General features: G+C 35.7%; 2 protein-coding genes across 4 annotated transcripts; both read right to left on the reverse strand.

The window, feature by feature from the left end:
• Window positions 1–656: 656 nt before the first annotated feature.
• zgc:113149 (uncharacterized protein LOC541363 homolog) lies at window positions 657–10,041 on the reverse strand. The gene is made up of 5 exons (XM_056473513.1): window positions 9,913–10,041; window positions 7,020–7,258; window positions 4,045–4,530; window positions 3,698–3,748; window positions 657–1,897 (listed from the first exon to the last, which is right to left on the reverse strand). Exons 2-5 carry the CDS (start codon window positions 7,156–7,158, stop codon window positions 1,425–1,427), a joined length of 1,149 nt encoding a protein of 382 aa, XP_056329488.1. The 5' UTR covers window positions 7,159–7,258; window positions 9,913–10,041; the 3' UTR covers window positions 657–1,424.
• A 2,390-nt stretch (window positions 10,042–12,431) lies between these two features.
• zgc:101731 (SNARE_SNAP25N and SNARE_SNAP23C domain-containing protein) lies at window positions 12,432–27,021 on the reverse strand. Of its 3 annotated transcripts, none has more exons than XM_056473691.1 (8): window positions 26,746–27,021; window positions 22,978–23,050; window positions 22,266–22,307; window positions 19,809–19,857; window positions 19,389–19,506; window positions 14,030–14,167; window positions 12,885–13,029; window positions 12,432–12,803 (listed from the first exon to the last, which is right to left on the reverse strand). In XM_056473691.1, the coding sequence occupies exons 2-8, from the start codon at window positions 23,047–23,049 to the stop codon at window positions 12,738–12,740; spliced, it is 630 nt and encodes a 209-aa protein (XP_056329666.1). In that variant the 5' UTR covers window position 23,050; window positions 26,746–27,021; the 3' UTR covers window positions 12,432–12,737. The 3 variants fall into 3 exon arrangements, with proteins under 3 accessions (XP_056329666.1, XP_056329667.1, XP_056329664.1); XM_056473692.1 differs by lacking the exon at window positions 19,389–19,506 and adding an exon at window positions 16,833–16,944 and having other exon boundaries at window positions 22,978–23,054; XM_056473689.1 differs by having other exon boundaries at window positions 22,978–23,054.
• Window positions 27,022–27,044: the final 23 nt, after the last annotated feature.

The following is a 27,044-nucleotide window of genomic DNA, read 5'->3' on the forward strand; positions in this document are numbered from 1 at the left end:
TCACCAGAACTGGACCAAAAATCCAATAAAGCACCTTTGGGATGTGGTGGAACGAGAGATTCTCATCATGGATGTGCAGCCAACAAATCTGCAGCAATCTAGCGTGATGCTATCATGTCAATATGGACCAAAATCTCTGAGGAATATTTCCAGTATCTTATTGAATCTATGCCGATGGATTAAGGCAGGTCTAAAGGCAAAAAGGGGTCCAACCCATACTTGCCGACATTCGGATAATAAAATCCGGGAGATTTTATCCGGGGGTGCGCCAGTGGCGAAGCGCAAAATGCACGGACTGCTGGCCGAAATCGGGTTGGGGTGGGGGTTGACTCCCAGGAAAAACGGCAGTGTTGGCAACCTGGTACTAATAAGGTATACCTAATAAAGTGGCCGGTGAGTGTATAATAGCTCTATGAATTAATTTTTTTTAGCATGAAGTAGGTCATGAATAAGAATAATAGCATGAATAAGGTAGCTAAAAATAGCTAGAAGCGATTGACACTGGAAGTCTCAATAAAAAATAAAACATTTCCGCTCTTAAATGAACTTTGCCTTATTATCCGTTTCAGTTTTTGTGAGAAAGAGGAAAAGAAATAAACAAAAATCCATTCAATAAAAGCAAGTTAAAGCAAAAATCTGCTCCACTTTGATTAATATTTCAAATTATACGTTTTATTTCATCTTTTCCGTAGGGTTTTAAAGTGTGACTTGTTAACAGTGTGCTGACTTTTCATTTCTGGGAGATTAAACACAGGTCCATAGGAGCTACATCTAAGATAAATGTGCCTTCAAACAGAATTCAAAGTCCTATCAGGAAGAAAACAAAAATAAAACATTATAACGAGTCTTTGGATATTCAAGTTAAGAGAAACCACAAATAATAAAACACACTGCATAAGGCTAAAGGATCAAAACGTTTACAGCAGGTCTGTTAGGCAACGCTTGACACGAAAACTGATTTAAAAGGTTAAAATCTCGAGAACCATCAGAGAGAAAAAAAAACAAACCATAATAAAAACAGATTACATAAATTAAAACCAGATAAAACGGCCACATTGCAATATATTAAAAAGCACCACAAGAATAATCGTCTTAAATTACAACTCATGTTTTTAAATAGCCTACATTTTGCCCATAATTAAATGACTTATAATAGCACACAATTGGTCCACACAGTCCCACTTGTCTACTGAATAAAATATTCAGTCGATACATACAAGGATGTCTCTATTAATATTTAGCTCCTAATTTTGGTTATTGTGTTATAAAGTGGGGGAAAACGTGATTCAACATATATAGAACTCTCAAAATAAAGACTTAATCAAGATTGCCATAGACTCTAGTGTCACTTTATGCTCAGCTTATTATTGATGTTGTTTGTGTAACTTGCTCCCATTTGTAGTTAGCATAGCGGCATTGAGGAGCTATGGATGCCCGTTCATCTTGTCCTGCAGGAGAGTCAAGGTGTTGGAGGAAAAGTCGCGCAGGACGTGGAGTGTGTCGCGCTGCATTTGTAAGGTGTCATGTGAAAACTGACGCTGGATTTGGACCAATTTCTGCACAGACTCGGCTAGTGACTCCAGCGAGCGGGACAGCGACCCGATCAGTTGTGTTGTGGCCTGCTGTTCATGCAGGCTGAGAGAGGCACTCTGGGATAGGCGTTCCTGAAGACTGCGAGGCTCTAGGGCAGCAGGCTGTGGAGGGAGGCTAGCAGGAGCTGAACGTGATGACAAGGCTCCAGAAGGTACAATAAATGCTGAAGAGCCATTAAATGTGCTCTGGTTGGCTTTATCTTGAACTTGGGTCTTCTCAGTAATGGGACGGCTGAGGAACGCAGGCATGCCAACAGGAGGTTGTTTTGGTTGGCTTAAGGGTTCGATAAATTGCATGTTGCCACCTGAAGGAATAAAAATGTATTAGAATTAACTATAATGAATATAATACATAATTAAGTATGAAATAGGTTATGTTTCTTATAAATACTATTTTTGAAAAAAATTCTCCACAATAACGGCATAGGCTATAATACATGATACAAATCAGAAGCGCAAAGCTAAAAATCTCATATGGTTCAACCTAGTAAAATATTTTTATATTAAAATTTAATAATTTTTAATGAAGTTAAAATGTTGTGCGGCTTAATAAAAACCTTTATTTTTGCTTTATATCTGTAAAACATAAAATAAAAAGTTTCAATTGGCCAAAAGTAAAACCGTCAAGTGTAACAAAATATAATATAATTTTCCTTGTACATATGAAAAACACATACAGTGACTAACATGACCAAGACAAGTAGGGATGTAACAATTCACCGTGAGCTGGTTGAAAATCTAATAAAATATGTGACGATTCAAATCGGTAGCAATGTTGAAATGTTAAGCTCGCCAGTGTTGCCAGATTGGGCGGTTTCCCACCCATTTGGGCGGTTTTTAATTTATTTTTGCGGGTAAAAAGTGACATAGGCGGGTAGTGAAAATTTGGGGCGGTTTTTTGCCCTCATAAACCTGTTTTGATCTCCCAAAGAGATGCCATAGCCCCCGTTCTTCGCATACATATGCTTAGAACAGTGTAGAAACGCTTGTGATCTCCCTCCCCGACACGACATCTCCCCCCGGTCCTCAGCCTCAAGACAGGTTATTATAGTCTATTGATTGTTGGGAGGCGCTTTTTGGTTTTCAGCGGTTTTTCGACAGCTTTGGGCTGGACACAGTCAGCAACATCTGGCAACACTGAAGCTCGCTTTACCTGTACATCAGCGGCGGTGCACAAAACACAAATTGTGTGCAAATACTGCGAAAAGACGTTTACTTACTCTAACAAAAACTAGTCACAGAAAAATCGTGACTAAATCGTGAATCGTTAGATTAGTATCGTGAATCGTATCAAGTCAGGTGAATCGTTACATCCCTAAAGACAAGGAGAATTTCTACGTTAGACAATGATATTATTTATACTATGCAGTGTTGGGCAGTAGCGTCGATACAAGTAGTAATGCTACTAGCTTAACTACATTACTCAGAAGAGTGGCGGTAGTGTCGCTACTTTATAAATAATAGCTTTTAAGTATCGAAGCTATTTTTTAATCAAGTAGCGCAGTAGCGTCTACACAAGCTAAATTTACAGATCGCAGATCAATAAGTGACGGCACCGACATCTATATATATTGTTTACTGTAGTAAAGGCTAAAGTATACTATGGTAATTACTATTGATAGTTACTAATGATACTACATTATTTAGTGTAATTCATTAATTAAGAGTTGACAATATAATGCTTATTTCTAAATATTTCCCTTTACTATTAATAGTATTTTGAATGCGTTTTTTTGTTTTTGCTGTTATATACTATAATTTGTTTCTGTTTAGTACAGTTTATTATTTACAGTAAATAACTGAACTGAACAATTACGTCTCATGTTTCATTGATAGTTTTATTGATCACTTAGATATGATTATCTTGGATTTAAGTTGCTTCAATGCAAAAATGAAAATTGCAAAAATAGCTTAGATGTAGCAATGCTACTTTTGCAAAGTAGCTTTTAGCTAGGCTTGCTACATTTCACAGAGGGTAGCTTTTAGTGTAGTTAAGCTACATTTTTAGTAGAGTAGCTAATAGCTTAGCTCAACTTTTTAAGATGCTTGCCCAACACTGATACTATGTTTAACTGGTACCAGTTTTTTGCTGAAACGCTGCTTACCTTCATTTCCTGATGTATTTGTACGGAGGCTTGTAAGAGGCACTACTGAATCTATCAATACAAAGAAAGTAACTCATTTATTGTTGTTAAAACACTCAAATAAAAAATAAACGCTCAATAATAAAGACCAGTTCACACAAGAACTAACTTTAACAACAATTATATTAGTATCCAAATGACAGGCGATACTGTTTTTTCTATTAATCACACAGTGTATTTTGTCACCATTTAATTAAATTTCATTAAAAAGTTAAGACATATTCTAACTATTGCTTTCTGTCCAAAACTATACTGGTATATTTATAATTTTTGACACCCATTGCATTAAAAAAAAAAATGAAACTCACCACTAAACATTATGTGAGAAGGAAGCTCCATATCAACTTGGCCTGGGACACTAGTGTGGAAAGGAGGTGGCACTGGCATTGGCATTGGTATTGGCAGTGGCATTGGTAAACCGAACGAATGAGGCCTACCATTTGCCATGTAAGAAGAACTTTGTGGAATCTCAGAGAGGCCTGCCAAGTCCTCATCGTCATCATCCATTTGGTCATCAATTGCAAAACTGCTCATGTTTTTGTTTGAGTTCGACAGCTGAAGGATCTGGTGCACCATGGTCTCAATGGGTGACAGTTCTTGTGCGATTTGGGCTGACGTAGCTCCCGAAGCCCTCATGGCGGCCACCCTTCGCTTGGTGTCGCATTTGAGGTCAGCCCATTTCTTGATGACCTCAATAACCTCTCTATGACACTCGCTGACCTCGTTGATGCGTTCGGTCACAGACGACCATGTTCGGTTTTTCAGATCCTTCGAAATTCCCCTGTTAAACTTTCCTGTTGAAGACATTAAATTGAATTGTTTTTTAGATATTAGTATCAGTGTTGGTTTTTAGGATATCAATAAGCTAGTGTGCTCCAAAACAGTGACAAAATTCACCTTTAAAATTCACCTAAATAGATCAACAGTTTTATTCACATCACCATATTTACTTCAGATTCTCATCAAACCTTTAAAAATATAACCACTAGGGGTCATTGAATACGTAAAACCACGAGAAGGTATAATTTACCTATTCACATGCCTATGGTTTTGATATGGCTACAAATTTGTCACTATGCCATTGTCTTTACAAAGTAATGTCTAGAGCAGGGGTGGCCAAACTCAGTTCCCTGGTCTAGAGTCTAGTAATGGCTGCTTTCAAAGCACAGCCAAAGAGCATGGAATCACCAAGAGGCGACACTCTGTTGCTGTTTGGGAAACAGCCACTAGATGACGTTAGTGTATAATATATATACAGTATATATATATATATATATATATATATATATATATATATATATATATATATATATATATATATATGTGTGTGTGTGCACTTTCAGCATAAATGAGTACACCATCATTGAAAAGCAATATTCTAAACAATATCTCAAGGAAAACTGACAATTTTCCAAAATGCTGACAAGACTAAGTTTACTATATCTGGTATTTAAAATATCGTTTTCACTTATAAAATGAAAGTAAGGTTAAAATAACTTGGATTACGATTTTTTTTTTAGCTTTGCTCAAATTTGAGTAATACAAAAATGAGTATACCCCACAACAAATACTACTTTATCTAATTTGTGAGATGATGGATTTATGTGTCAGAATTCAATCATTTTGGACAAAGTGGCTTTTTACATTTAAACTTAATTAGTCTTTCTTTAACAGACTGGATAAAATACTATATACTATTATAACACACTGCAACAACAATTATCAACAAATTATTAAAGTCATGTTAAGTTAATTTAACATGCAAGTATATTATGGCAGTGCGTAAACTATTAAAGTACTTTAAAGTAGTTTCACCTAAAAGTGACAGTTTCAAGAAAACAAATATGGTTAAAATATATTAAACAAGTCTGTAAAATTAACTATTAAAAGTGTTGATCATCATCAGTCTTTGATTGTAAGTGTTGTATTCTCGTCTTTCAGGTTGTATTTTAGCTTTAATGCACTTTTTAAATAAATAAATAATAAACAAAGCAGCTGCTTGCCATTGCAACAGCAATAAGATCAAATGGACGGCCGATCGATTTCACCCCAAAATGGCGGAATCATGGGGCTGTTGCTGGGCACTGCTGTTGCAATGAAACGTTTTATTGAGTGTCGCCTCTTGGTAATTCTAAGCTCATTGGCACAGCTTCAAAAAAAGTTTATGAATATTTTGTTTTGAATCAGTTGTTTGATTTTGATTCAGTAATTTGTTACGTCATTACTCTAAACAATTAAAAAAATTTAATTGTTCTCTGACGCAGGACGGAGTGTAAAACTAAAATCCACATGGATCATGCAGGTTCACTCAGATCGCCCCCCAGAGGTGAATTACTGAACAGATTTAATAGTTTTTACTTGATCTCGGATAAGTTTGCAGATCTTTTAATGAGGCATTTTTAAAACAAAAACAATGTTATAGTTAATAGTCCCTTGTTATCCTGCTAAACAGAGCCCAAACAATGTAAGACTTGAAAAGTAAATAAATATGCATTTTATGACAACACTTCGAAATGGTAGTGAATCACTTTGCAAAACAACTGGTACAATAGTTTCGATGTTTTGAATCACATGACTGAGTCATGTGGTTCTTGTAAGGTGTACCTAATAAAGTGACCAGTGAGTGTGAATCCCTTTTAAAAAATAATTAAATAAAATTACCTTAATTAAAATATTTGGGCGACTGATTATTACAACCTTTGTACTTTGCCATGACCTTCAGGCTTGCACAAAAGTTTTGATAATCTACTGCTAAAATTTTACAAAAAAGCAACAGATTATCACAACATTTGTGCAAGCACGACCGTCATCACAATGTACAACACGAAGTACCTCATGCAGGAAATACTTAACGTAATTCAAATCAAGCCAGAATGTATTGACCACAACATATTTAGAGAAATACCACATTAGAGGACCAGAGGGAATAATATGGTTTTGTTTTTTGAGAAACCTTGCACAAAATAAATTCAGCCAGTATTAAGGACCTGTATCTATTTACTTTATTTTTAAAAGATTTAAAGGGCCTTGAATTTTATAACCTTTTTTTCATATTCGCAAGCTTTTAAAGGAACACCCATTAGAGCCTGATTTTTAACAATGGAAGTGTGAAGAAAAAAAACACTGTTCATTTGAAAAGCAGCTATGAGTAAAGTTGACCTAAAGGAAGTTCTAATATTAACTATTATCCTTCATGTATTTAAAACATAATTTCCATTCTCTCAAAAATGCTGCAAGGTTCTGCTGCTTTACGTGATACAAATGCAAAAACAGCATGTCTTACCAACTAGAATATGCCGTTTTTTCTGCACTTCGCTGAGAAGCAGTTCCACCTCTTGGAATGTGAAGCGTGACTTTCTTTTCTTGAAGCGCATCAAAGCACCTCCCGGCCTTCTGTACGGGTACGGCATAAACTCCGACATCCTTCCTCCTTCCAAAAACCCCTGCTGTGTTACCAATCGCAGTCAAATCAAGCAGGATTTCTACACAAAATCCATCAGAAGGTTTGCTGAGATTAGATGCCTGAAATAAAAATTAACAATTAATTAAACTCAAAATTATTAAAAGGAAGATTGTGTGTGACATCAATAATAGTACAGACATCAATAATAAAAATAAACAAGAATCAAAAAATAAAGACCATTGTACATTTCACTGTGTAGTAATCATTTAACAAAAAATTTGGTGAGGTATACTTATAACAACAATCATTTGACAGCATAATAAGACTGTTTACAGCGTAGGTCTTGAACTGGATTCCTGGAGGGCCGCAGCTCTGCACAGTTTTGCTCCAACCCTGATCAAACTAACAACAAACCAACTAATGAAGGTGTTCATGACTCTTTTAAACACCTCGATTATTTAGATCAGCTGTGTTTGATTAAAGTTGCAGCAAAACTGCAGAGCTGTGGCCCTCCAGGAATCCAGTTTGAGACCTATGATTTACAGACTGTTAACTAACATTTAATAATTGCATACTTAGCCACTATCTTTCAACTAAGTTTTACACATTTGTCATAAAGGTGATTTTTATGATTCGATATGGTGGCTCAGTGGTTAGTACTGTCGCTTCACAGTAAGAAGGGCACTGATTCAAGTCTCGGCTGGGTCAGTTGGCATTTCTGTGTGCAGTTTGCATGTTCTCTCTGTTTTCGCATGGGTTTCCTCCGGGTGCTTCGGTTTCCCCCCACAGTCCAAACACATGTGGTATAGCTGAATTGAATAAACTAAACTGGCCGCAGTGTATGTGTGTGCATGAGTGTGTTTCAGGGTTTCTGCAGGTTTCAGCAAGTTAAATTTAAGACCAAGATTCTTAAGACCATTATGAATGAAATTCTAGACTCATACAGGGCTAAATGCTAAGGAGTTTTTCAAATAGCCCAGATGGAAAAGATTTTTAATTGCCCTATAAATCTTTTTTAATAATACAATAATATTAATTTAATAATAAAAAAAAATATATATTTATATATAAAAGTTAATTCTAAGCAAAAAAAAAATTAAATATTGTCAAAACAATCAAGCGCTAGTTGTATACATACACTTTTTTTCAATAAAACCTTTATTTTTAAGAAAGGTTATGAAAACTAAATATATGCACAACAGTCTGTCCAGGTTAGCATCCTCAGCAGTGAATACATGGAAAACGTTTAAACAAATGTTATTGTATGAAAAATAATTAAGCCATTACGGTAAATAGAGTTAAAAAGTACATTCTTAAATAAAAAATTAAAAGTTTATTATTTATTTCTTGAACACATAAAGCAAAATTAAGACCTGTTTTTAAAAAAGACATAAGACCTACAACACAATATTTTATGTTAATACATTATAGGAATTCTAAAATCTTTTCTGGTGTCGCTTTGCTAAAAATGTCCTTAAAAGAGTTTATGTCATAAAAAAGTCTTCTGGAAGAATTAAAAGCAGGACAGTCCAGTAAAATGTTTTACAGTAAAGGGAGTTTTGCAGCACAAACATTGAGTGGGGTCTTCATCTTTAAGTAAAAAGGTGTGAATTTGTTTTTAAGACCCCGCAGATACCCTGTGTATGGATGTTTCCCAGTAATGGGTTGCAGCTGGAAGGGCATCCGCTGTGTAAAACATATGCTGGATAAGTTGGCATCTCATTCCACTGTGGCAACCCCTGATGAATATAGGGACTAAGCCGAAGGAAAATGAATGAATGAATGAAAAACCTATGAAGTATCGTCACTTATTCACAAAAGACATTTTAGTTGAATAAAAAGCAAACTAAATTTAATATTTTAAGTGATTAAAAGCATCTTGTTGACAAAATAGACAAAACAGGATTTTTACAAGCATGAATTAAGTGTAATTTTAAAAACTAAAACATTAATAAATATTAATATTTCTGGGCTGCACAGTGAATTAATCCTTCAATAAAGTCTTTTTCAAAACATTCTTCTAATTATGTCTGACAAGACTTTTGCACAGAAATTCTGTGACAATGAGTGGCATTTTTGTGTGTGCAATGGTAGAAATGACAGTCATTATTTTTAAACACAGCTATAGCAGCATTTCACTTATTGTTTTGATGCTTGAAGAAACCCCCCTTTTCAGATAATTATACTATAAATAATCCATGATTCATAATGCGATGACAGTCTCTTGTTCAGCTCTTTAAAATGACAGCACATGCACAGACAAGAGATTGTCTGGGCAAAGCACAGATTCACATTTTCCGGGATCCTTTTACTTTAAATTAACTGTTACAACTAATTGCGGCGTGATCTCACACCGCCTCGCCGGTGAGCCCATATGCTTCCTGCTTCTTTGTTGTTTTCCTGCCTAAATCGTCAGAGAGCAAAAGGAGCATAGAGAGAACCGAGCGAGCGCCATCACGGACATACAGCATCAACATCAAGCGCTCAAATCTCACATTTACAAAGGAGCACGCGCAAAAAAACATTCACGCGATCGCGGAAAGCTCGATTCGGATTTACAATTAGCCATAATTCGGTTAATAATGCTAATATGTTTATATGAACGGATTCTGTTCGCAGCTTTAGCCTGCATGCCGAGTAGGAAAATGGACTACGCACACATTTCGTAGACGCATTTCCGAACGAATTTGACGTCAAATCTTAACTGCGCGAATAGGAAACGGCGATAAACTTTATCGCCATTGATATTAGTGATATACGAAGTGTTAATTACCTATGCTGCGGCCGAGTGTGTCCTAGGATTTGTCGCTGTAGTCTTGCCCGATAAACTTCGTAGGCTGTGATCCCCTGCGTCGCGCAGACTCAGCTCTACGTGTTTTTCCCCCTCCACAACGATAGTTCGCCAACATTCTATAGTAATCCTGCCCTATGCCTGTGTGGAATACACAAACACGCGTACACGCACACTGTGGCCCAGGCTGAACGTGCAAATGTTCAACTCGCAGTTGAAGAAAAGTACATTAAGTCGCCATTTTTTCACATACAATGGCAATTTATCGTTAATAATCTTATCGTAGAAGTTACGGGTTTTGTACGCATTTTCTCCCACTGTAGTATACAGTATTTAGTAACTTTCAAGGTATTGAAAGAGAGTTGTTGCAGGAAAATCTGGATTTTTTTTATTTAGAAATTGTTATTTCCTAGTGTAAAATTAATCAAATATTTATCAAGTAGGCTGGATATAGAATTTTATTGATTTATAAATCAAGGAAAATAGCTGATATAAAATTTCCAGCTAGATATATTTAGCTACTTGATTAAATATTGCTTCTTGTGAGTATATTTCTTATAATAAAACATCAAGAATTTGATAGATGCATGTGTATAGTGTATTTTACTGTAAAAAGCTAAATAAGCTATAATTTAAAAACGCTTTAAACTAAAATGTATTTGTACTTAATAAAATGAGCGTGCAAGACGATTATAAATAGATAAAAAATAAGATTTTTGACAAATCATGACCTTTATGAAATCATGAAATTTTCTCCTTTTCAAATCAGGCCATTCTGCATGGTAACAGAGTCTAGAATTAATGCAGGCCTTTACGCAACTGGAGCGACTGATTGAAGGAAAAACATTGGACTGTGTTGCATCTTTTGTCATTCATTTGGGGTCTGCAGGTCTACAAAATCTTTCACTGACACAACCATGCGAATAAATGAAGCAGTGCGGTATCAATATATAGTGTAATATTTCATAATTTGAACAATTCACTGATGAGGTGATTGTGGAAAATAGCACCACCATTTTGAGCTTTTCTGTCAGACAAGGGGAGTGGCACTGCAATCGCCTCGAGCAACCAGTAGGTGGGTGTAGTGAGATTTCCTCAAATGTGTCTGCATGAGTCTGAAAAAAGCTAAGTAGAGATTTATCTTAAAGAGATATTTCACCACAAAGTGAACATTATTCACATTCATGAGCTTCCCAAACACATTGACTGCCTTTTATCTGTGAAACATAATTGGCGAATTGAGGAGATTTCGATGAATTAACCTTCATCAAAATTGAATTAATTCATCAAAAAATGTAACCCAAAGTAAAATGGAGACCAGGTTCAGACTTTCCAGACCATAAAATCGTCATTTGTGTTCCACAGAAGAAAAAATAAAAAGGCTAATGATAAAAGCAAAATATAAATGCTAAATAATGGCAGTTAGCTTCATTTTTTTCCAACAATGAAAAATATTTTTAAAAGATTTTCAGCTAAAGAAATATTTATGATTATCATACTTTTATAATTAACCATGGGTTTAATACATATAAAGCCCAAAAGAATAGGGTTATTGTAGATAAACCGTGCTAACTGCAAAATCACAAAAGTTTAAACCATATTTGTAGTAAAACTGTGGTTATACATAATAATACATATTAATCAGTATTAAATCAATGTCCCAAAAATACACTTACTATAAAATAAAAAAACATGATAAAGAATTTGGCATTTTTTATGTGCAAATAACTTTCTGAAATGTGTTCCAATAACATTCTTTATTAGTTAGCTAAGCTTATTTTAGATAAATAATGATAAAAAATAAATTGAACTGGACATACCCACTGCACATGGACATTTGTAATTATGTTTATCTATCTGCACACTTCTGCTATTAATAATAGCATCCTGTACATATATTCATTTATTGTAAATAAATGTAAATCTGTTCATAGCTAATACAACCTGTATATAATGTTCATAGTACATCCATCTGTAAATATTACCATAATTTTTCTATAACTGCACTTTATAACTTATACCTGTATCCTGCACTTGCTGCTATTGCACTGCTGGTTAGACCGAAACTGCATTTCGTTGCCTTGTACTTGTAAATGTGTAATGACAATAAAGTTGAATCTAATCTAAAGCTCTTGTTTCTTTTAGGCTCTCTTAAAGTAGTGGAAATAAAAACCTCCTTTAATATAAACTTAGTTTTTTGGAGTATGTTCCCAAAGATAGGCAAATAGAACGTTCTGTGTTTGTTATAATTCTAAGCATCTAACACAGGGGTGTTAAACTCAGTTCCTTGAGGGTAGAAGCCCTGAGTTTAGCATTAACATTTAAACACACCTGATGAACTCAAACTATTTGAGTTTTTCAGGCTTGTTTGAGACCTAGAAGCAAGTGTGTTAAAGCAGGGTTGGAATTCTGCAGGGTTGTGGCTCTCCAGTAGAAAAAGAAACTGATTTAATTTTTTAACAATTTTATTTAAAAGAAAAAAATAGACAAAAGACATCACGTATACCAATAAAACTTTAGACACTTTTTTTTATCTGAACAGTGAGCTATTATTACCCATCACAAGTGTTCTGTAGGTTTCAGAAACCAAGATATCAGGCTAAATGACAGTGCTTTCATGTACAATACATGCTTCAATTACAAACACAAAACAAATTAGTCAATATTCAATCCATTTTTTCTTAATGTAAGTACAGCTATGTTGTCAGGGCATAATATTTCTTACTGTCATATCAGAAGGCAATCATTTAAACATATAATTTGTATTATCATGTGCACATTTTGCAAAAGAAGACTTAACGTATATTTTATCTTGCTATTAGCTTTGTGGCTCTCTGGTTGGCCTCATTGATGCGTGATTCATTGACTACGGCCTGCAAGAGAAGAATAGAGAACAAAGAATGATTAATAGAAGTAGGTTCAGCTGCTCTTTGATTTGCCTTCCAGACACTGACCTTGCTCTGTATGCGTTCAATCTGGACATTCTGGGTGTCGATTTCATTGCCCATGTCGAGTGCCATGCTTCTGAGGTTGCCAAGGATACTGCCAACCTGGGCCAAATTCTCCTCCATTTCATCCTCCCTTGCATCATTTGTCACTCTGTCAAACAGTAAAACCAACAAAGACATACTGTTAAATCACTGCTGTCTTGAGTCTTTGATGAACAGAACACTAAAAAAAGTTTTAAACTGTTTAAGACCTTGATTATACTTGTATTTAGCATCATCCACTAATTACTAGATTAAAAAATACTATAATAACCAACTGTAAACAGGAACTAATGCTGCAATGCTTAATTTATTTAATGACAAAATAGAGTAATGCTATGATTTACTGTCATGATTTTAATTATAATTTCTGGTTTGAATTATTACTCCAATCTTCAGTGTTGCTTCATTTTAATCATCCCAATATAACTATTTGGTGCTTAATAATTGTTTAACGTTGTTTGCTGTTTATTATAAGATTATAAGATTTATTATAGATTCAGATGTCTCGATTTGTATTTGATTGCCAAGGTCTCATCTTGATTTGATTCAATTGTTGATTTGATTCTTGATTATTAAAGGCACAGTTCACCCAAAAATGAAAAGTCTGCCATCATTTACTCACCCTTCACTTTATTAAATCCTATTTGAGTTTCTTTCTTCTGTTGAATACAAAAGAAGATATTTTTTAAATGCGGGTAGCTAGCATCCATTGACTTCTATAGTATTTTTTTCCTACAATAGAGGTCAATATAGGTGCAAACAGCATTCTTTAAAATCTCCTCTTTTGTGTTCAATTCAGTTCATCTTTATTTCTATAGTGCTTTTACAATGTAGATTGTGTAAAAGCAGATTAACATAGACATTCTAGTAAAGAAGAAGCAGAAGAAAAAACTCGTAACGGTTTTAAAACCACAAAAATGACGAATAAATAAGAATAATTTATGAGGTAATTTAAATTTTTGGATGAACTATCCCTTTAGTTTTACTTAATGAATAAATAAAATACAGTGAAGATCTATTTATAAATAGTGAATTAATGTTTTCCATAAAAAATATTAAGCAGCCTAAACTACTTTCAGCATTGCTGAAGAGAGAAAAGATCTAGGCACCTTCTAATATATCCACCGCTCATGGTCATCTTCTCTCGCTCATCCACCACGCGGGAAGATGGCTGGCTCGACACCACTCCATCTTGATTATTACCCCACACCTTCTTATATGCTCCACTTGCCTCAAAGTCCTTTAATCTGAGAGAAACCATTCATAAAGACATTAAAAAGTACCAAATTAGTCATACCTCTTATCAAACAACCACAATTTTGAGAAAATGATCTGTGAAATGTAGGCAGTAGTTGCCTGAACTATTTGAGTCGAGTTCAGTGGTGACCCTGAGCGTACAGTTAGCTGGTTTCGAATTTACCCCACAAAAAATATATGTACAAAATTGTAAAAAATCACAGTAAATAATATTTGGTTGGAGTTGGCCTGACTTCTTTAGTATGGCTCATGAGTGTGCCAGTCTTGAAAAGTAAAGCCAAAATAGTTTATCTCCCCCTGGTGGTTGGCTGCAGTATTGGTATTAACAACGCCTGCTCCATGTAAACGAAATTGACATGAGCTCATCAGATAAATGTTTCCAAAACATGGTTTGTGTCAATTTTAGGTTGATTAATCGTTCAATTGTTTGTTTTTCTACTAAGATTGCTATGAGCTATTTTTTTGATTCTATAAAAATGAGGTGCATGTGTTGTCATGGGTGTGTGCTTGTGTTTGGGAATTTAATACCACAGCTTCAGCTGATTGTTATATTGTGCAGACTCTGGCCTTAAAATATGACCGCAGCCATACATGGACCATTTTGGCTTCACTTTTATATAATAGAAGGAAGTGGAGATGTCTTTTGTTTCAACAATTGAGAGTATATATATGTGGTAAAGTGATTTAAAAACAAGAGTTTCAACAGATTTTGGGTCTTGCTTACATTTACATTCCTGTTGTTCTGATTATTATTCATATTTTGATTGTAAAATACACCAAATATATGATTTGATCCAATGTTAAGGATACACAACTGATCATCAATAAAAACAGTCTGAATCAGCCGTTTTTAAAAACCTGTAATATGCTTTTTGTATTTAAATGAAGTGATTTTGCTTGTAAATTCTTCCTCTTAGCCCTTTTAAAAATGTTTTATTTTTCTTAAAATTTTCAAATTAAGAGCACATGTAACCCCACTGGTCCTACACCACCCAACCCTCTCTGAGCTGAGATTGAACCAGCAACTTTCAGCATGGTAGTTCTACCAAGGAGGCTAAAGACTAGGGATGCAACAATATAGTTAGCCTGCGGTACAATACATACCTCGGTTTTTAACATGGCTTTCGGTTCGGTTCATTTCTGATGGCTTGACACATTTTTTATTTATTTTTTGTTATTCTATGCTTAGGCAATATGAACAGTAAGAGGTTAAGGAGAAAAAAATTAAATCAATTTATCGCAATACACCTTTGTTTTACTTAAAAGTCCAAAAAAGTACATTAGTTCCTAGTGTATTGTATAAAAAAATTAACACTGAAATCTCAGCTGCTGGTAGCCTAGGTACAAACTGGGGAACAGATAAATTCCTACACTTTGAAAATAAACATACATGTGAAGTTAATAAACATAATTTGACCATTTCAAATAAACATATTTGTACTTCAGTAAACAGAAATAAACTATTTTAATTATCTCGGTGTTGAAAAAAGTGTGAGATGGTAGTCTGTAACGCGGATCGAGTGCTTTTATAAGATGACAAAAGCCTGCATCTCCAATTACCAAAAACTCCTGCAAATCTTTAGCAATGAACACCCCCACTGCCTTTGTTATTTTTATGCATGTCTCGAAACCAGTTGGGTATGATTGCTGGAAGGATTCAGCGAGGGATTGTTGTTTTTTGGAGGACTTTATTACCTTCTCTGCTATCCTGCTTTCAGACAGTGATATTGCTGGGTGATGGCGCCGCAGATGTGCAGTCATGATTATATGTGTAAAACAATGCTTGCACAGTCATTTTTTTTTCACCGTTTTTTCTGTCATTGGCATTATACTCAACGGCAAAACCAAAATGTCCTCACACCGCAGATTTGCAAGATGCCGGCGCTTCCTCGTACTGTTGCCTCACTTCACCGCCGCTCGCCATGTTAAAGTGTGGAATGACGGTTAGGTGCCACCTAACTTTAGAGCTTAGTAATTAAATATTTACTCGTGGGGAGGAGTTTCCTCATCTGAGTTTGTAGACTTACAGGCACACACAGTCAATTCGGGGAGATATAAAATGCACAAAATTATTTAAACGCAAAACCGAAAAAAACAAAATTCACAAACGTGTATTGAACCGTGGATGTCGTACCAAACGGTTCAATATTATATTGAGAATTGCGGCATCTCTACTAAAGGCCATGGCCTCTAGCATCTATCGCTAGAGCACCTTTAGAGGTCAGAGAAGTGAGGTTTACCTGCACAGCACTTAACTGGCCTCTGCTACACTCCACCCACCTCCATCTGGGTGACGGCAACTATATAACCGCACCAGTCCTACACCACCCAACCCGCTCTGAGCTGGGATCAAACCGGTGACTTTCCGCATGGGAGTCGGTTGCTCTAACAAGGAGGCTAAAGACCATTGCCTCTAGTGTCTGTCGCTAGAGCACCTTTAGAGGTCAGAGGAGTGAGATTTACCTGCACAGCACTTCACTAGCTGGCCTCTGCTACACACATATACTTCCTAGAAACAAAAGCCTTGCCAACCAGTTTTTACTGTGATTTCTTGAGTTTACACAAGCAACCACTGCATGGCACAGGATGGCTGAGATGCATGCAAAGTTTTCATGCAAGCACACTAGAAGCCTAGCCCCTCCAAACATCACATACTTATCACAGGAGCACAGACCACAGCATTTGCCCAGATCTGTAAGGTTTTTCTCAGCTTCTCTCATGTCCTGGTTGATCTGGTCCAGCCCTTCCTCAATCCGCTCCAGTTGCTCTGGATGACGGATGGTGGGATCATAAAGTATGGAGGTTTCGTGGGTTAAAGTATGGGGACAAGATAAAAAAAAAAAAAAAAAACACGGTCTAAGCAAGAAGCACTGCACGCCCACAAACAACCATAGGCCAGATTTACTAAATAACCTTTGGTGCACAAACTAACCAAAAAGCTACTGTCAGGATGTACTTAAGAATGTACTTAAGACATGCAGTTCATAAACCATAAATCTGAATACTCTAGAGATGTCCGCCATCTTGGAACAGTCAACTCGATGTCACGCACAGGAAACATTTACGAGAAAAGTCTGTTTCAGATACAGATATTTTAAAAGATTGTTCAATTGTTCTGGTGCAACTTCTACAAGCAGCAAGGAATGTGTAGAAAAAAAAGGCTAGGATAAAAACCAGGAATACTTGTGATGTTAAGAATATACACTCACCGACCACTTTATTAGGTACAACTACTTGTTAACGCAAATTTCTAATCAGCTAATCACACGGCATGTAAATTTAGGCATGTAAACATGATCAAGATGATCTGCTGTTGTTCAAACAGAGCATCTGAATGGGGAAGAAATGGGATTTAAGTGACTTTGAACGTGGCATGGTTGGAGACGGGCTCATCTGAGTATTTCAGAAACTGATCTATTGGGATTTTCACGCACAACCATCTCTAGGGTTTACAGAGAATGGTCTGAAAAAAAAATATCCAGTGAGCGGTAGTTCCGTGGGCACAAATGCCTTGTTGGTTAAAGAGGTCAGAGGAGAATGGCCGAACTGGTTTGAGCTGATAGAACTGCAACAGTAATTCAAATAACCACTCGTTACAATTGAGGAATGCAGAAGAGCATCTATGAACGCACAACACGTCAAACATTGAGGCGGATGGGCTACAGCAGCAGAAGACCACTCCTGTCGAGAGGGGTCTGGCTGCAGACTCGGTGTAGATGCAAGCTGAGGTGCATTTAATGTTTTTAATGCGCTCACCTAACCCTATCCCTAACACTAACGTCACTAGCTCCAATGAGTGCATTGGCGATGCAATCTCAGCTTGCATCATAAAAGCATCCAGATTGGTTCCTGTCAGCTAAGAACAGGAAACTGAGGCTACAATTCACACAGTTTCACCAAAATTGGACAATAGAAGATTGGAAAAACATTGCCTGGTCTGATGAGTCTCGATTTCTGCTGCGACAATCAGATGTAAGGGTCAGAATTTGGCATCAACAACATAAAAGCATGAATTCATCCTGCCCTGTATCAATGGTTCAGGCTGGTGGTGGTGTAATGGTGTGGGGGATGTTTTCTTGGCACACTTTGGGCCCATTAGTACCAATTACCAACATCACAGCCTACCTGAGTATTGTTGCTGACCCTGTCCTTCCCTTTATGACCACAGTATACTGATGGCTACTGATGGACATCTTCTGATGGCTACTACCAGCAGGATAACGCGCCATGTCATAAAGCGCGAATCAGACTAGTTTCTTGAAAATGACAATGAGTTCACTGTCCTCAAATGGCCTAGCTACCAGATCCAATAGAGCACCTTTGAGATGTGGTGGAACGGGATATTCACATCATGGATGTGCAGCCAACAAATCTGCAGCAACTGCGTGATGCTATTATGTCAATATGGACCAAAACCTGTGAAGAATATTTCCAGTAGCTTGTTGAATCTATGTAATGAAGGATTAACGCAGTTCGGAAGGCAAAAGGGGGTCCAACCCGGTACTAGTAAGGTGTACCTAATAAAGTGGCTTGTGAGTGTATATATTCATACCTGCACATAACTAAAGTTCAACTTGCTTTTGACTGTTCATGGATTGGCATTGGCTGTTCCAATATGGCAGATGACTTGTGTAAGGTGGTCAACAGAAAAAAAAAAAACAATAATAATCTGTTTAGTTTGACTTAATATAATCAGTTTTTGAGTTACCATAACTCTTTTTCATTAAATCAACGTAACTCTTTTTAGGTTAGGTTAGGTTTTACAGCATTGTTATCCACAGATATCAATTATGAATCTACATTCATTTTATTTTGTGCAAAACTTTTCACCCCCACCTGCACTTTACGGGATTCCAGTCTCACAATAATTCGCCCTGTTTAGTAAATCTGGCCCTGAACATCAATAACAGCTCTAGCTCAAAATTACAAGCCAAACGGACAAACATAAACTTAAAAATGACAACAAAACATTAGGATTATGATAAAAAACACTGCTTTTGTAATGTGAGCATGGGTTACACAACTTTTGGTTCCAATTTCAAATGTTTACAAGAGGTACTGCATCAACCTCTGCTCACAAAACAGCTAAAAACAGACAAATATAAAGCAACATCAAAGCAGGACAGCTTATCCAACGGGACAAATGCATGGGCAGAGAGGTGACATCATTGACCACCCAGCCGTGGCTCAGGTGTCTGGGAGGAGACCTACTTTGTACATGGCCAAATGCACAGACCGCAACACCTGGCCATGTCAGTCAGATTTTTCTCAGCCTCCTTCATGTCCTTGTTGATCTGATCCAAGCCCTCTTCTATGCGGTCCAGTTGTTCTGCCCATGCGGGGGAGATGGGGGAAGGCAGCAGGAAGGGGAATCGAAAGAGGGAGATATATGCAAGCATGCACACCCAAAGACATACAAGGTTCCATATGTACAGAATCATATATAGCTGTATTTATATATGTCGTACTGAAAATAAAGAATGAAAAGCACAGTCTATAATCCCACATCTTGTAAATAGCATTAACATAAAGGTAATAGCTACCTTTCCTACAGATGCAACAATTAATGATGCATTTGTATGTAATTAGTTCATTGTTCAGCTCTATTTAACTACAGAGGGAATTCATTACCTCCCTGCTCGTCCAGCATAACAAGTGTCCTGATCCCGGCATCTTTACTCTGTTGAAGAATAATGTAAATGATGATTAACTACGTTGTGGAAAATAATTCATCTCCATTTTCTTGGATTAAACAAAGATTTTTTTGTGGATATAAGTTTGTGATGGTGCTATTGTTGTATGGTGTTTGTGCACTGTAATTTAAAAGAAGATCTGCTTGGCGCAAATGGTCTGCTATGGTCACATGAATGTATTTTTGTTTTATGAAAGAATAAAAGATTCTTCATGATTATTCTATCAGTGAGGAACAAAACTTTGAGACAGCTAGTGAATTTAACATTTTAAAAGCAATTAGAAATAATATTAATAGCTTATTATCTTTAATTTAACATTTATTCCAAGAAAACAATTGCACAGTTTTGTGGGTTTTTACAAACATTTTCTGTTTTAGGTACTCTTCTACACCAGGGGTTCCCAAACTCTTCGACCCGTGACCACCAAAATAACAATACTAGTGACTTAAGATCCCTAATATCCTCTGAGGTGGTTATAAGCATACAAAACTTGCATGCAATGGCGCATGCACACCAATAGACCCTTTTCACATTTCCAGGTTTCTCAGTAGCAGAAGTCATCAAAGTTGTGTAAACTTAGAGCGCAGTGAATCAGAGAGTACAACAAATATTTTTTTACATCTAAAATAATAAAAGGAAAACTCAACGATGGTGTTATCAAGACCTTCAGAAAAAGGAAAATAAATGTGTAAGACTGATGACGGCAATAACGCCAAATTTACTCTGCATTAAAAACACCTCTCAAAAGAGGTAATTTTTAGTTTTTTGTCATTTGAAGCAAATATATAATACATTTATAAATACATATAAATGTTTATATGTTTTTTTAAAAATCTAAATATTAAAAACTTTCAAAGATTTAAGATTATGATGATGGTTAAATGCATCATAGCAGTCTCGTGAAGTCTATTCTTTGTTTATTTTTATATTTTATGTATGTGAGTGCTGTAAATGGTGTCAGAAAGTTGATGCCATAAAATCGATCTGATGTATCTGATGCTATTGCTGTGTCTTTAATAAAATGTAATCACCCCAGGGGTTGCAATACAATGAAAAAATCTAACAATTGTTTTTTGATGCATCTATTAACGACTTTTTAAAATATTCTGTAGGTTATGCATAAAATATGGTAATTCTAATAGTTTAATAAAATGAATTAGATTTTTGGAAATCACAAAGTGAGACTCCCCCCCATCAATTGTCCTGTGCAACCCCAGGGGCTCCCGACCCCCTTTTTGGGAACCACTGGTCTGCACAACAAGTGGTTAAACTTTTGAAAGGTTTAGCTTCAATTAAAAATACATACTGTAAACTACCAAAACAAAAATTCTGCAGAGTGAAAAGTAAGAAAAAAAAAGAGAATAATAATTTTATAAAAGGATTACCTACTGGCCTGGCATGCACAATGCAGCTCTTTTTGACATTTTTGCATTTTTGACATTTTAACACACTGTGATTTCACTGGTAAGTTTTTTAAAAAATGCAATGGGATTTTTTTTTAAATTATTATTATTAAATATTCACAAACTATATCTTTGTAGGCATGGGATGATAACTGTTTTCAAGGTATACCGCGGTTTTGGAAAAGTCCTTGTGTGCTTGTTTTTACGATTGTTTTAGAACTTCCGATTCAGTCGCCTATAGGAGAAATGACTTGGAACAATTAACGGCAGAATACGGTCAAACTACTTGACCTACAAACAAGTGTTTACATGACTATACAGACAAAGTAGAAGGATATAATAAGAAAATATCAGTTTGCAACACCAAGCAGCAAAGCAAACTGTTTTAACATCTAAAAATCAATGGAAGTGAATGAAACTGAAAAACTTGAGCCGAAATGATTCAAATGGCTGCATCCACTCGTACACGGAGAATAAGTTGAATACCGTTCCTATGGTATACGTAGGATTTCTTTATTTATGTTTTTTTAGGACAACAGTATCTCCAGTAGAAAAGATATTCAAGAATGCTGTTTTAAATTGTGAAGAAATCAGAGTTTTTGAAACTACTGAAGACAGCAGAAGTCAATGATTCATTTAAATTAATTAACCTGGCATATTTACTGCTCCAAAATATTATAAATGTTTCTCAAAATAAAATATATTGTGTTCAAAGGGGAAAAAGTTTTTGTTTTTTACCCAGACATTTAAAAAGAATATATTTTACAGCAGTAGTCACAATACCGTGAAACTGTGATATTTTAATCCAAGGTTATCATACCATAACAATCTTATACCGCCCCATATCTAGTCCCATGTTGACAGGGCACTTTCCACTAAGATACAAGTTAACATGACACAATCACCATCAATTTCTGAAAATCACAGAATTAATTCATTGCGTTTATGAGACATATTATGCATGCATGCAGTTGTGAAAAATAATCCCTCACCTCCTCCAATAGAAGCCTCATGTTTCTGGTGATCTCAAGAGACTCAAGAGAAAATACAATGTTAAACATACAGCAATTAAAGCTGAATCTTATTAGTCAAAACACACAAACTACAATCTGATTTCAATGAAAGTGCTATTTTATATTCAATATTTTTACTGCAATATGTTGCAATGTTTGTCTTATACTGTTTTGTATATCACAGCCTATAAGACTAGTTTTAATTAGAGGAAGACAATAATACAGATAGAACCACGAAGTCATTTCATTCAATTTAATGTGCACAAACTGATTTATCTAGTGATTAGATATAATAACAAGCACAGTGTGTCTTGGCCGACGTCATGTGATTAAAGACCGGTAGAGTGTTCATTACCCATTACACAGCACCCAATGGAAAATCTGGCAAAGAATAACAGCTTCATTACCATTTACTCATTACGTCAGTAAAATGGGAATCATAATAATACTGCAGGCACATATATAACAGAGTTTAGCGTCATCATCCAGGTTGCTATGCACCATGGCAACTAATGACACCTGTAGTAACCCTAATGGAAAATACTTGATGTCATCAGTCTAGGCCTGTTGATGAGTTGTGCATCCTCATCAAATCAGGCCTGCAAAAACACACGCTATCAGCTGAAGTTCCACACAAATCAATGCAAGTCAGTGTTGAAGTTTGCCACTTTATTGATTGTTAGCGCATTACCTCATCAGTCATCTGATTGGCCTTCTTCTGTAACTCCTCCACTTCGGATCTCATGGTGGAGTCGGCAGCCATCCTAACTGAGCAAATACAGCAGGGGGGAGGACAGGTCGAGGGATGCGGTTATTCTTAGAGCAAAGGCTTCATACGCTCAGCATGCCTTAGATTGACAGCAATAATTGGTCTGGTACGACTGAGAAGAAACGGCACAGCAGAAAATCAGACCCCCCCTTCGTGCAGCACCAATACCATCATTTATTAATTGCTAGGTGCATCTCAGAATCAGCTTGTGTCTCGAGCATTAGGGTGGAAAATTATACATCTCGACAAACGTAACCAATCTTAGGGCTTCTGGTGTTTGGAGGTTGTGTTTAAGTTGTCACAGTGGAATTGCACCTTTATTTCGTGACTGAAGAAAGGCGGCGGAAGGCTGTTTAAACGAAGCTGTGAGGCTTATTTGCTGGAGTTCTTTGAGACATCTTTATTATAAATAATAAATAATGTATCATTTTAATTATGCGCATGACTCAAAAAATAACACATTAGTGAGTAATGTATTTAGGCATGGGACGATAACTGTTTTCAAGGTATACTGCAGTTTGGAAAACCGCCAAAATCTTCTGCTACACTTCCTATGGTATATGTACGTTTTCCTTATTTATGTTTTTTCTTTTTGGTTTCTGTTTTTCAGGACAACAGTATCTCCAGCAGAAAAGATATCCAAAGATGCTGTTTTTTAAATTGTCAAGAAATCAGTGTTTTTTTTAAAAATAAAGAGAGCAAAAGTCAATGATTCAATAGAATTATTTAGCCTGACTGTTCCAAAATATTATAAATGTTTCTCAAAATAAAATATATTGTGTTCAAACAGGGAAAGAAGTACTTTTTTTACCCAGACATTTAAAAAGAATATATTTTAGAGCAGTAATCACAATCCCGTGAAATCGTGATATTTTTAGCTAAGGTTATCATACCGTCAGAATCTTATACAGGCTCATGCCTAACAAAATGCACATTATATATGCCTACAGCAAGGTTTCTCAAACTAGAGTTAAGTTGATGAAAGGGTAATGATAAAATAATGGGATAAATTAAAAAATATAGCAATTTTGTATCATAGTGAATTATTTTTTTAAAAATTACCCATTTCAGGTCATTTGATTAGTTTTTTTTTTAACTTTAAAAGTGCCAATTATGGCCCGGTGTCATAAAAGTATACATCTTTAAAAACATGTTGCATACAGTATTCTCACCTAATTTGATAAATTTCCATGTTTTAATTAAAAAATGCAAGCATTATAGATATATTTGGCCACACCCAGTTTGCAAATAAGCGTATTATAGCAGCAAAAATAACTCTTTTATTTAGGCAGTCAACAGGTTTGTGCAATAAACAATGGTATTATGAGACTGAGCAAAAAAAAAAAAAAAACAGTACTAGTTGATTGTTTTTTTTTTAAATTGTGCATTTTTTAAACAAACTGAACCATAAGTGGATCTAAAGGCAAAGCTGTTCAAGATGAAGAGGAATTTACAATATGATTATTTTGCATGCCATTGATCTTCTGATATGATTGATCTTTAAATTGAGAACTCATATCATATTTAAAAATAACTTTTCCCACACACAGAACAATACCAGAGATACACACATTTCCCCAGGGGAAACAGAAATAATATTCTGCAATAATTACATTTTTAATTATCATAAGGTTATTTATAGTCTTGTTATTTTAATATGGAAAACTGTCTGTATGTTAGTACAGACTCCTTACTCCATGTACATGGAGTCTGCCTGATCTAACTGGGTTGTATGTTTCACAATATTAGCATGCAGATATTTGGCTTGCTAGAAATCTCTGCTCACATGTGGACCAATAAATCATGCCCTGGCATATGGGTATCCAGTGCATTATAAAAATAAAAATAAATTATTATTTAGCAAGAAACAACTGGTTCTAGACCGTCACGACATAACTAATTAAAGATCATACTGGTTGTGCTTCAGTACACAGGGGACAGTAATATAAGCACTGTAAACACTAATGTAAACATGGTCCATATAGATTTAGGAACAATCTTTTAAATTTTATTATCTGAAACACTGGAAAATTGTGGAATCTAACCCAGGAATAAGTTACTGAAGAGTACATACACAAAGGTAACACGCAAAATATGCATTAGTCTAATTTCACTATAGAATTTAGTTACTTTCATTTTAAATTATCAAGCTAAAATTCTATTTTTAATGTCCTTTGTCTTTATTTTTCTTTAGAAAAAAGTTAATTAGGGCGACACAGTGGTGCAGTAAGTAGTGCTGTCGCCTCACAGCAAGAAGGTTGATGGTTCAAGCCTCGGCTGGGCGTTTCTGTGGGGAGTTTGCATGTTCTCCCTATGTTCGCATGCGTTTTCTCCGGGTGCTCCGGTTTCCCCCACAGTCCAAAGACATGCAGTACAGGTGAATTGGGTAGGCTAAATTGTCCGTAGTGTATGTGTGTGAATAAGTGTGTATGGATGCTTCCCAGAGATGGGTTGCAGCTGGAAGGGCATCCGCTGCGTAAAACATATGCTGGATAAGTTGGTGGTTCATTCCGCTGTGGCGACCCCGGATTAATAAAGGGACTAAGCCGAAAAGAAAATGAATGAATGAATAAATGAATGAATGAATGAATGAATGAATGCAGGAATGAATGCATAAATGAATGAATGAAAAGTTAATTAGTCTTCAAACCCTGACTTGCATTATACCAGAGAAAAAAAGAAATGGAAAGAAAAAAGGGGGGAGGTATTAAAGTTACGACATGAATAAAATCAATATTGTTCCGTTGAAAAGGGCAAGATTTCATCTCATCACATTCCCCAGGGCAAAGCAAGCCACTGTATAATTTATTGAAGTGGGTTTTCCCATGGGTTTTAAACCACAGGTGGACATGCACTTAATAAGGTGATTTCATCAGTTCATTTTTAAAAGACCATTGTCCAAACGCAAAGGTAGCTTACACTATTTTTTTTTATTTACAATTAGCTTTAAAATATTTACTAATAATGTAACGTTATGAGATGTAATTGAATGATAATAACAATGTCAAGACAACATTTAATACTGCTTATTTACGTACTTTATTTTAGTGTATATATAATGTTTAACTGACAACAATTCAATTCACCTTACAATATGGTCCATATAGTTAACATTAGTTTACCCCTATTAAGATGGTTTTATTATAATAATAGTGTAGTAACCAACCATGTTTTTGGCATATTGATTGCTATTTTTACTACAAATGCCATGGTTAAACTATGATTACTGCAGCATTGTTTATTCTAATAAAGCCGTAGTTAAGTTAGCTAGTTTTGCATTAACCAACCTTTAATTTTCTTTATTAATTCCAGTTCTGACAAATAATACGAATATTTTTTTGAATCATTAGTCATGTTTGTTAAATTAATGTTAACTAAGATTAATACATTTTAAAATTATATTAACCAATGTCAACAAACCTTGTTGTAATAAAGTGTAACCGTTAATACATTTAATATTTGCCTTCATTTGATCACTTTGCCTTCATTTGATCATTTCATTAAATCATTTACGCAACCTCACGTATCATATCAGAATTATAAAAGTGATAAAATTACATTGCACAGCCCGCATCGCATCCTAATGCCACATTAAAGCTTTAATGGACGCCCTAATCTCTAATACACTTTTTAATAAGTTCGGTTACTAAAAAATTCTACAAGAGCTTAAAAAAAATGAATATAACTCACCGTCTGACAGCAGGTACACGTTTAAGCGTTATTTTCCCTGAGGATGGTAAAAAACACAAAGCCCGTTTTGTTCACCAACTCGCGCTCAACACCTGTGTTTGCTCATTGATCTGATTCAGCATCATGTACTCGGCGAGAGGAGGCAGTTGTTTTCATCCCAGGTAACTCTTAAAACCACGCCCCTTAGCGAAACGGATTGGCTGCTGTGGCGTGCATTATATCGCGCTGGAGATTTTAATTGGGTGTTGCAACCGTCAGTCACTTCCTACCTCAGCTCCTGATGCGGGTAGCTTGGGTTG

Source organism: Danio aesculapii, chromosome 15 (assembly GCF_903798145.1).
Source record: "Danio aesculapii chromosome 15, fDanAes4.1, whole genome shotgun sequence".
In the NCBI taxonomy this organism is placed as follows: Eukaryota; Metazoa; Chordata; class Actinopteri; order Cypriniformes; family Danionidae; genus Danio; species Danio aesculapii.